This window comes from Ahaetulla prasina, chromosome 1, assembly GCF_028640845.1.
Source record: "Ahaetulla prasina isolate Xishuangbanna chromosome 1, ASM2864084v1, whole genome shotgun sequence".
In the NCBI taxonomy this organism is placed as follows: Eukaryota; Metazoa; Chordata; class Lepidosauria; order Squamata; family Colubridae; genus Ahaetulla; species Ahaetulla prasina.
Genome location: NC_080539.1, coordinates 99,894,886 through 99,907,378, shown reverse-complemented (window position 1 = coordinate 99,907,378; position 12,493 = coordinate 99,894,886). Strand labels below are relative to the sequence as shown.

Genomic DNA, 12,493 nt, shown 5'->3' with positions numbered 1-12,493 from the left:
ATAAATCGTAAGGATACAAGCAACAAGGTTACAGTCATCAGTTGGAGGATATGGGTGACAGGAACAATGAGAAGATTAATAGTGCAGATTTCGTAAATAGTTTGACAGTGTTGGAATTATTTGTTTAGCATTATTTGATGGCATTCGGGAAAAAATGTTCTTGTGTCTAGTTGTTCTGGTGTGCAGTGCTCTATAGCGTCGTTTTGAGGGTAGGTGTTGAAACAGTTTATGTCCAGGATGTGAGGGGTCTGTAAATATTTTCACAGCCCACTTTTTGACTCATGCAGTATACAGGTCCTCAATGGAAGGCAAGTTGGTAGTAATTATTTTTTCTGAGTTTTTTTTAGGATTGAGTGTACACCAATTAATGGTGAGTTGGGAGCTGCACATCAAAAATAAAAGTGAACAAAATATTTCCTTATTATGAACTATTATTAAGCATTCACAAACTTTTAAGCACTTCTATGTACATCAGTCTTAAGGTTAACATTCTCTTTGAATTCCTATCTTTTTCTGAATCATGATATTTTTAGCATTTTCACAAACTTTTCATTGAATATATTAAAATAAGCATGCTAACAATAATTGAATAAATGTTTACTGAGTTGCAAATTATGCATTCATGTGCTGTGGATTAAACTTTAATATATTCTCCTGCCATAGAAAGAAATATTTTAGGATAATTATATGTGCATTATGAGAAACTAAGACCCATTATATTCAGTCAGGTTTACCTCTGGGTTTGAAATTAATTTGATCAATTGTGCATATTTTAGTGGTTGATGAAGTACTGGTAATTATTTTGAATAGCCTGCATGTTTAGAAATTCTGAGGACAGTCAATATTATTTGAATAGAAGTCAATCACATAATTGAACTTTTTATTCTTTCTAAAGTTGTCCCCCTGAGTCCTCATCAAACTTGCTACAGAAATTTCCTGAATTTCTAAAAGTGGTTTTCTAAAAGAGTTACAGAACAGGAAGAAGAATCAATTCCTGAGTTCTGCTGAATAAAGAAATTCAGCCATTGGACATAGAATCTTGAATTTTACTGTTAGCTATGCTTAGACTGAATTCAATAAAATCAATCTGGCTTAAATTTATCCCAGTAACCAATAGAGTAGGGTACTCAAAGTCAGGGTAGTCAACCTTTTTATACCTACTGCCCACTTTTGTATCTTTGTTAGTAGTAACATTTTCTAACCGCCCACCGGTTTCACAGAAATGCGCCGTGTATCATCGTCTGTGCATGTCTCTTGCTCATCGTGGATTGGGTTTGGGGGAAGGGGCACCGGCTACCAGCTCTGTTTGTCTATTACAGCTGGGGAGATGCATGAGCTATTCTGGGACGAGGCTCTTTTGTTTGCGGTCGCACTATAGCGCCATTTAGTTTCACTTACGTAACGTAAACTAAACTTATCAGCGGGTGATACAAATAGTATATTTTCAGAAATTTAAATTGTCACGGGGAACTTTATCAAAACCTAATGAAAATGTTTTTAAATAATGCTATGAATTTTTTTTTCTAAAGTCAATTAAATTAAAAAAAAAGGAAAGTGCTTCAGTATCGGACAAAACCCCTACCGCCCACCATGAAAGCTGGAATGCCCACTAGTGGGCCGCAGGGACCAGGTTGACTACCACTGTTCTAAGTCTATTTTTTCATGCATATATATAAATAAAATAATTTGAAACTATAATAAGCATTTTTATTTTTAAAAAATTAACCAGTGATCAATGTTTTTAAAGTAATAGAAACCCAGTGTCCCTTTCATTTTGGATTTCAGACATGCTGCAGAGTGAATTTTTAGTGTGGAAGAACAAGAACATTTAGTGTGGAGAAACAAGTTAAATTTTGATTTTTACTAGCAGCCAACATTCATTGTGGAGGATAAACTTAGAACATTGACAATAGTGTTAAGTTTCCTCCTCATACAATTGCCCTTTGAAGCACTGAGCTAGAGTGAAGCCAGTAATGCCATCCTTAGAGATCAACTATCATTTACCTGACACCTTTGTCCAAGCATAGGAGTGGCTCATATCAGTTTCAGACACGTTTGATGGGAATAAACATAACTACTACTCATATCTAAGGCCTTTCAAAAATATATGTGACATATAATCTGTGAAGGATTATAATTGTTTGTTTTATAATATTATACATGTTTAGGAATAATATTATGAATGATGCAAATATCTCTAAGGCTTTGGGGGCTTAGTAGACTCACTTGAACTTTACTACTGAAATTTGTAACAGAAAGTTGCTCCCTCTATGTGAAATAAAATTATTCTTGGTTGCTTTATTTGCTGTGGTGCAAAGAAAATCCACAATAACATCAACATTTTGTATCTTTAAAATGTCAGAGTGGCAATGATATCTGATATTTTAGTCTGTAAATAGGTGATAATATTGGTATTGTATGACACGATAGCAGTACATTTCTGGTTTTTTTTTCTTACTACCAAAATTCTAAATCAGTATTTCCTAAACTATGGTCCTAGAGTCTCTGGGGGGGGGGGTCCACAAAATCAAAATTGTTTGCTAGTCTATGCTGAAAAAGATATTATAATATGAAAATCCCATTAAACAAGTAGTAGTGGCAGCAAATACATCCATTTTAATTTTTAATATGGTAAATATTGATAAAAATAACCTGTTGAAACAAAAGCTGTTGCAAAAAGTTTTGATTCCTTAATCATTGTTTGGACTGTAGCAGAGATCTAGACATTGCATTTGAGAAACATATTATCATCCAAACAAATAGTTCTACTATGTTGCAAGCTATTTTAAACATTTTCTCAAAAGTTTTCTCAAGATGGCAACCTGTGGGAACAGCACCCTCTCTGCTGTTATTAAGCTTTAAAATTTAGCCACTTGTTTAAAAACAAACAATAATGAAACCATAATTTCAATAGCAGTAAAGTCTTTTTCAATGTGAGTTGCTATGTTAGAGATAGAGAACCAATTCGATCTAGTAGTTAAGGCACAAGGCTAGAAAATGGGAAGTTGTGAGTTCAACTTCTGCCTTAGCCATGAAATCCAGCTGGGTGACCTTGGGCCAGTCACTCTTATCAGCACAGCTCACCTCACAGAATGGTTCTTGTCTGGAAAATAGGAGGAGAAGGAAGATGTGCTGGATATGTTTGCTGCCTTGAGTTGTTTGTAAAAACAATAAAGGTGGGATAGCAATCAATCAATAAATAGAAATACAAGTATCTTACTGTACTGTATATAATATTTTGGATTCTAATGGACATCTAGTCCTCTGACCATTAACTACATAAAACTCTACTTTTGTTCTCTGGGGTCTATAGTATACTAGGTTTCCACATGTATTCATAATAAGCGGTGATGTGAAGTTTGCTAATGCATTGCTTGTCTAGTAAGTAAAATTCTTAGTAAGGAGCATCTTCTTCTAACTACAGGAAAAATTTCATTTCTGTTATCTGAGTGGAAGGATATTTTCCTTTTTCATTTGTGTAAGGCTCCTTGCAAGCTTTAACAGAATTAACTCACAAATGATATAAGGGCAAGGGATACTGCTAAGCAAGTTCATTTATAAAATTAAAACATAACATATTCTCCTTTATGTTTAATTAAAGTTACAAAGGTCAGTTGAGTATAAATATCTTCATTTCAAGAGAAATCAATAGGTTTGTGCCTTTAATCCAAAATATCGGACTAGATCCATATTTTTAAATTAATGACATTTATGCTCTGGACAGAAGGGTAGAATAGAAGGATAGAAGCAACCATTTCCTGCACCAGCTAAGGAATATATATAAAAGCAAGAATGAATACACACACACACACACACACACACACACACACACACACATCTATATCAACATATATCCCCCTAAGGTGATTTTTCCAAAAGGCAACTGGACTTTCTTGATTTTTTTGTTTGAAAACATTTTGCTTTTCATCCAAGACTTCTTCTGAACTGAACTGAAGAAGCTTCTTGTATGAGAAGTGAAACATTATCAAAGGAAATGTTTCAAAGAAAAAATAAAAAGAAAGACCAGTTGCATTTTTGGAAAAAGCACCTTTGGGACAACCCTGACCTGGAGGACTGAGAGTCTCCATAGACAAAGAAGCTTCTCCACTTCCTTATTTTAGAATAAATCACACACACTCATTTATTTGCTATCTTGGGATTTCCCTTTTTGGTCTCTTTATCCTGGTTGAGATAAAGTGTGCTGGAATGGGACTAACATTAATATCACTGCTTGAAAATATTTGACTTGAAAAGTTGCAGTGGTCTTTTAAGGCGATATGGTATTCTACAGCTTCTTCCTATGTGTTCTTCTATATTCTGTTGATGAGACGTAGCCATGATTCCACAACACTTAATAATTTCATCACCTATCACTTCCAGATTGCAGACGAAAACACAAGACTAGATAGTATAATGTTATACAGGTAGTCCTTGACTTACAACTACAACTGGGACCAGAATGTCCATTGCTAAGTGAGACAGTTGTTAATAGCATTTAGCAATAGCAATAGTATTTAGGCCAGGGGTGTCCAAACTTTTTGTAAGGAGGGCCAGATTTGGTGAGGTGAAAATGTGTGGGGTCCGACCATTCAGCCTGACATTCTTTGAACCATTAACATTAAATGCAAATGAACTATTTTATGAAAGACTAAACAAAAAAGCTGTACGGGTCTGGATGGGGAGAAACAGACTCAAGCTCAATCCCTCCAAGACGGAGTGGCTGTGGATGCCGGCAGCCGCAGCTGGCTGTGGGGGGCGAGTTATTGGCCCCAACGGAGAGGGTGCGCAACTTGGGTGTCCTCTTGGATGGGCGACTGTCGTTTGACGATCATTTGGCGGCCGTCTCCAAGAGGGCCTTCCACTGCGCGCTTGGTGCGCCAGTTGCGCCCCTTTCTTGACCGGGATGCCTTATGCACGGTCACTCATGCCCTTGTCACTTCCCGCTTGGACTATTGCAATGCTCTCTACATGGGGCTGCCCTTGAAGTGCACCCGGAGGCTGCAGCTAATCCAGAATGCAGCTGCGCGGGTAATAGTGGGGGCAACTCGTTGCTCCCATGTAACACCAATCCTGCGCAGCTTGCACTGGCTTCCTGTGGTCTTTCGGGTGCGCTTCAAGATTTTGGTTACCACCTTTAAAGCGCCCATGGCTTAGGACCCGGTACTTACGGGACCGCCTGCTGTTACCTTGTGCCTCCCACCGACCAGACGCTCACACAGAGAGGGCCTTCTCAGGGTGCCGTCCGCCAAGCAATGTCGGCTGGCGGCCCCCAGGGGAAGGGCCTTCTCTGTAGGAGCTCCTACGCTCTGGAATGGACTTCCCCCCGCTTTAACTCAATTGCCTGATCTTCGGACCTTTCGGCGTGAGCTGAAAACGCACCTATTTATTCAAGCGGGACTGGATTGAAATTTTATTGGGGTATTTATGTTTTAAGATTTTAAATGGTTTTAAAATTTCGGCCACATTATAATATTTCTTTTTAACTTCTTTTTAATGTTTATATATTGAATTTTTACTTGGCTGTACACCGCCCTGAGTCCTCCGGGAGAAGGGCGGTATAAAAATCGAAATAAATAAATAAATAAATAAATAAATAAATAACTTCACTGCACTAATGTGAAGGGTGATACTGAGATCTCGACTGCATTATATAGGCCAGGTCTGGCTCAAAAACAGTGGTTTTGATGTGCAAGATGTCGCGCAGGTGAAAATCACTTAGTCTCGTCCTCACGCGGTTCTTGTTCATATTCATAACCGAGAATGTCTTCCCGCACAAGTATATTGAACCAAACAAGCTCAGCATTTTGTTAGCAAATGTTTGAATCTCTTGGAACCTGTCTTTATCCAGCTGGCGGTAAAAGTTGACAAGAAGGAGATGTTGATGCTGACTGTGACACTCAATGAGCTCCAGCTGCAGGTGGTCTGGAACGTCATCAGGGTCCACAGAGAAAGGAGAGGAAAAAAGCATGATCTCCTTTTCAATAGCTTCAAAATAGCTCTTGATATTGAATTCCTTGAAAGCAGCCACAGTCTCTTAGCAAATTAGGCAGACACAGTTGTTTTGTATTTCAGTTAAAAAATACTCTAATTTCCACTTGTCTTAGAAACGGCGGCCCTCACTGTCAACTTTTCTTTTTTTTAGTTACAGTCGCCATTTTAGAAATGGGCACACAAGTTCACAAGGGTCACGCAGTGAGAGTGCTGACTCAGGTCTACTGCCATCTTCTGGTGAAAAATATGGCTGAGATGCTCTGCAGAGAGGGTCACTGTGGAGCAGGAGGAAGCAGAAGACAGCTGCAGGAAGGGAAAAATGCCGTGCATTTTTGGAAAAATTGGAAAAATGACAGTGCGGTGAAGGGAAAAATGCCGGCCAGCAGGGATGAGTGACAGGCTGAGCTGGCAGGGAAAAAAGGCTGCGGGCCGCTCGAAATTTGAACACGGGCCGCAATTGGCCCCCGGGCCGGACTTTGGACATGCCTGATTTAGGCTTATATACAACCTCGTAGCACTTTATAGCACTCTCTGGGCAATTCATAATGTAGAAGCATTATTTGCATATTAAGCGACTCAGGCCTGATTTTACAATCTTTTCACCATGGTTCTTAAGTGAATCACTATGGTCATTAAGTGAACCCTTGGACGTTAAGCAAATCCAGCTCCCCCCCCCCATAGATTTTGCTTGTAGTAGGCTGCCTGGAAAGATCAGAAATGGCCATTAGCTGATCTCAGGACGCTGCAACTGTCATAAATTGATGCCAGTTGCCAAGGGTCCACATTTTGATCATGTGACTGCAGGGACTCTGCACTGGTTATAAGTGCCAGGACTGGTCATAAGTCAGTATTTTCAGCCCCATCATAATTTCAAACAGTCACTAAATGGTTATAAATCAGTGGTGGGTTTCAATTTTTTTACTACCAGTTTTGTGGGCGTGGCTTGGTGGGCGTGGCGTGGCTCAGTGGGCGTGGCATGGCTTGGTGAGCGTGGCTTGGTGGGTGTGGCAGGGGAAGGTTACTGCAAAATACCCATTTCTTCCCGATCAGCTGGGACTTGGGAGGCAGAGAATAGACGGGGATGGGGCCAGTCAGAATTTTTACTAACGGTTCTCCGAAATACTTAAGATTTCTGCTACTGATTCTCCAGAACTGGTCAGAACCTGCTTAAACCCATCTCTGTCTGTATTGTCATTAATGGTGTTATCCTTTAAACTTAATCCTCATGGGTTATTTCTGAAATTGCGTGAGCATAATCTTTTGATTCCACATAGGATTTTTTTTCTTGCTTTTATGTTTTTAAATTTAGTCTATTAAAATGCCTGCCTTGCCTCCAGATTTCAAGTCAGTTTTGCATGTTCTTTCACGCTATATTTATTTATTCCATCTCTGTGTTTGGTAAAATGGATATTTTTGTATTATAAGTTTGATCAAGTGAACGAAAAGAGTGGACTGCTGTTCTGCAGATTGCCTGCAGTGTGAATTTACAAATTATTCTTGTTTTGTGTTTTGGAAAGGCACTCAGACGTGAACTGAAGGAAAAAGAGCAAGTGATTTTAAGTGCTGTAGACCAAGCACGAATGTTCCTTGCCGATCAACCAATTGAAGGGCCAGAAGAACCAAGAAAAAACTTACACTCAAAGTCAGGTCAGTTTTTTTGGATTGCTGAATTTGAAAATAGAGTCTCTCTCAAGTTAAAAGAATTGTTTTATTGAACATGCGAGCATAATGGATTTGATATTCTTTCTTCTTCAAAGAACGTCTAATGAATATTATATGCATTGATATAATAAATGAGGATGGACATATTATTGAGAATTTGTGTGCAAGCACTGTTCAAATAAAATTTAAGCTGCAGGAAAGCAGAACTCAATAGTTTGAGAGCACAGTTGAAATTATACTTATTCAAGGGACTGGACAATTTGAAATGTGACTCTGATTCTCGTTTTTGTTAGAAGCTGCCAAATCTGACACATTGAAACATGCTATCTAACATTTCTTTCTAGCAGTCTAGACATCTCAGTAAATATAAGTTTAATTAAAAGATATAAAACCTTATCACTCTTAATGGTTAATATGAACTGTGGTGTAACATTGTTGAAGAAATGTGAAAAATAAGAAGGAATTTAAGGATGCAAACAAGTACCTGGAATTATCAATTACTTGAACTATGAATTTCTTCTATGCTCTGTTAACATATTGATTTAATTTGGGACCCCTAGCAAATTTAAGGAAAACAGCACATTTGGATACTGAGAGCATATTATGAGTACCTTCGTTAAATGGCTGCCATGATGGGCCGGCCTAATCACAAAGTAGTCAGCATATACATTACCGTATGGAATTGTATAGTGTAGTAAGGTCATTCCATCTTTCTAAAAAAAAAAATGTTCTCAGGTATTTCATATCACTAAAACATAGATTCTATGCATAGCTATACCTAATTTTTTGATATAGTACCAATCCGTGTTTTAGGTTACTGCAGGCATCTGCAACCTTAAATACTCAAAGTGCCATTTGGACCCATTTCCCACAGAAAAGAAAACACCAGGAGCCACACCAAACCCTTCCTGTGTCTGACTATTTCTTGAGTGGCCACAAAACCAGCATATGTAGTTGAATTAAACGTTCTGTTTTCTTCTGAAACTTTTCTTTTCTTGGATTTATCCATGGTTGGCCTACCTTGGGTTGAAAAGCTCAATAAATCGCATGTCGGCGGGTGTTGCACATTGGCAGTTGTGACACATATTTTGAGTGACAGGGAGCCGCAGTAGAGGAGTGAAAGAGACAGATGCAGCTCCAGGTTGCTGACCCCTGGACCGTTAATCTAAGAGTAGTTTCCAGTGTAGTTGAAATCTGTGTCAGATTTGTTTTTAAGGTGGGGAGTTATTCTGGACATTGCAGCATGTTCTCACAACTTGGTTAGCTATTTTTTAATAGAAGGGATCAGACAATCTTACCAGAAGAAGACATATATTATTATTGTTGATATTATACACACAAGTAATTCAATACCTTTTGAGAGATATATGGACTAGTGAAGTATAATAGAAATATTGTCGGTTGAAATGGAATTCAACTTTTAAGATTAGTTTAATAGTAGTATGAATCATTTTTTAGAATTGTTGAGCTTTACAGCATTACCACCAAACATACCCACATGCATGCACACACAAACAACATACCTGATCTGTTTATAATATTTCCTGCATATTTTTTACAATGACATGTCCATTTTAGCAATCAAAACCAAGCTAGTGTACCAGCAATACTACTGTCAAGGTTCCAGAAAAACCTCTTCTGCATAAAAAAACAACTCAGAAGCCATTGTCTTTCAGAGTTCTTTACTAGCATGAGGAAACTGGCACATGATGAGTGAAATTCCAAAACTGAACTTCCGGATTCTTTTCCCAGTTATACAAACCCCAAGAGTCCCACCCCCCTGACCCCTTTGCTGGTCACATGGTCCCACGTTCTCCCAGTTCATTCAAATATCTTCTCGCCACTCTTCCTGCAGACGTGAACACCATCCGACCTTGACCGCTTGAAGAATGTTACCATACCCCTCAACCCCCCTTCTTCCCCTCTGGGGAAAAATGTGGCAGCGTTTGGAACCCTAAAGTCTAGTATGGTTTCCAGGCCTGACAGGCGTCCCCCCTTGGAAAAGAAGCTATATCCTAGGAAAGAAAACAAAGAGTTAATAAAGAAGAGTGTCAGTGGTCCACACTTCCCTTCTACCCCCCTCTCCCCTCTCCAAGAGGTTTTTTAGGTTTGGGTTTGGCGGGTAATGGCCCAGTTTTTAGCAATTCTGTTAATGATAGAGCTACTTCTGCGAAAGAAGGAATGACTTTGCGGTAAAAATTTGCGAATCCCAAGAAAATTTCCCAATTTTCTCTGAATATAAAATTTAGAGTAAATTTAATGTTTTGTTTTTACAGTGAAAGAAGGTCATGAATTTCAAAGAATTTAAATTTCATTGTATTGATAATTGAGATGTATACTTGTGGGTAATAATAATGAATAAGCAATTTTTTATGAGGAAGCATGGCAAATTTTGCACTTGGAATGAATTGTTATCCCTCCATTAAAATTTGCCTTGCCGTAAAAATAAATATTTAATAATTATATTAGAAGGGATTCTTTTCTTGTATTTATTACAAATATTCAGTATATCACTTATTGTTGCACAATTTCTTAACGGTTGTTTGTTCAAGCCAGATATATTTATGCAAACCACCTGAAAGTCCTGCCATTTTCTTAGATCTAACTAAGATACAATCCACTCTGAAATCCATGCTGAATATCTAACTTTGTAGTTAGACATTTCAAACTTTATAGCTGCTAATTCACCTCACTTTTTCAAATTTTATAGAGTCTTGAATTTTAATCCTTGTGTCATACAAATTCATTATTTGTTCATGCCAATCATTTAATGCCTCATTTTCAATATGAACTGGAAGAATTTGAAAGAGAAAATTAAGTTATAGTAATCTATATATAGTTTATTTGTATATTTTCATTCAACATACATAAGTGCTTTGTGAACAGTGTATTGTCAGGGTCAATTACTTACATATTAATGCTTTCCCAGCTCCTAATTTCTACTTCTATTTTCAACCATTTTAGTATTCTGTATCTTCCTTCTCTTTTATCTTTAATGTCAATCTATCCATTTCTGCGCAATCTAATATTTTTTTAATTACATCTTCTTATTTATTTTCTTGGATGTAATTCTGCTTAATGAAATGACATTTGTTTCACACACACAACCCCACCCCCCAAAAAATCTGGACATATCTGTTGTGTTCAAAAAAAGATAAAACAGTTGTTTTTAAATAAAGTCTCATTATTAAGATGTAATTTTAACCTTAGCCTTAATATTAACCTTGTCTCTGGTTATTTAGGACTTTTATACTAATATCAGTGTCCTCAACCTTGCTCAATGGGCACTACAGATTGTTTAGCATAATTATAATATGTACATACCTCAATCAGTAATGAAGCTATTACGTTTTGTAATAATTGTAACTTCTGAACACATTCCAAGGTCATATTTACATGGATTACAATACAGTCATTTAAGGACAGCCTCACATGAAGCAGTTAGAAATATACTGGTTCATTAATCACAATAGGCAAGCTGTTGCTGTCCAGAAAATGCATGTAGCTGACATACCTGACAAACCTAATGGTAAATATTTCTAGCTGTGAGGATCCCTTTGACCTCTAGCAACAATGATGAGTACTAGCACTCCCAAATTGTAGAACTGTTTTTTCAGGAATATAACACAATTCCCAGTATAGCTAGTTGTTGAGTATCTAGTTTAGGAAACAATTTACCTAGTGAATTCTCAAATACAAGTTGCATTAACTAAACCTCATGAAAAACAATATTTCTTCAGGTACTGTTTTAAGTCAAATGTGATTTCTCCCATATTAAATACTAGTTTTCAATGTGATAATATCTTGATGTAAATCCTTTAATGTCTATATAAGGCAGCTTTATATAAATTTAAAATAGTATCTTGAGAAATCATGTAGTTAATGGAAACACTGATAGAATGTTCTGCAACCTACTCTACAGAACTAATTCTAGGATATTATGATCAGTAGCCTCAAAACCAATTGAGAGATTAAATAAAAATAATAAAATAAATAGGAGTAGTATCGATTCTTTTTCTACTCTGGTGAGATCATCTATGAAGACCTATAATTTCTTTAGTCCCATAATTAGGACACAATACAGATTGAAAAGGATTTAGCTAATAAATATCATACAATAATGCCTGTAATTAAATCAATATCTTCCGTCGTATCACTTTGCCCCCAAAAGAGTATTTTATTATTTTCTTCTTGTCTTGTACAATAATAGCATATTACCTATTAAACACAGAAAAGGGATTCATGTCTATTCATATCTTTGCATTGGTCCTCTGAAATAAATGAACAAGATGGTTTTATTAGGTTTTATAATTTATCCACCATCCTAATTTTTATGGACGTTTAGTTTTTCTTTCTTCTTTTTGTAGTCCTTTACATTGTGAATATTTAGTGATTAAAGCAAATAAACCTTCTCTCCAGGTTAATTCTTTTGTTGGATATACTTATCCCTAGCTATTTGGAACAGTTAAGTAAATTAACTGTTAAGCCTACATTAATAAGCTTTGATGAGAAGTTACACACATAATCTAACTTCAATCTAAATTATGAGTATGGCTAGGAAAATATATTTACTAAATTCAAATTTGTCAAAGCCCTTGTGCTAAGAGAAAATAGTGATCAATAACATTTATTCAGTATTTGAACCTATTGGATTTGTGAGTGATTATATGGTAAATTGCTTTATTTAAAATCTTAACAGCATTTTGAGTAGCTAATTAACATCTTGCATCTTCCAACTTAATCAAACTTACACAAAATTATACAAATACCAATTTGTATATGTTCAAATGATGTTCAGTGTTCAAATGATGTAATTGCTTAAGAATTCAGATAAATTTAA

The 12,493-nt window shown here is 36.7% G+C and overlaps 1 protein-coding gene across 4 annotated transcripts in view; it reads left to right on the top strand.

The window, feature by feature from the left end:
• Positions 1-12,493, top strand: part of UTRN (utrophin) — a 429,397-nt gene that overhangs the window by 320,019 nt on the left and 96,885 nt on the right. For all 4 annotated transcript variants that reach the window (XM_058170259.1, XM_058170253.1, XM_058170245.1 and 1 more), the window contains exon 55: positions 7,509-7,638. In XM_058170259.1, the coding sequence (XP_058026242.1) occupies positions 7,509-7,638 (130 nt within the window). The remainder of the gene's footprint in view (positions 1-7,508; positions 7,639-12,493) is intronic.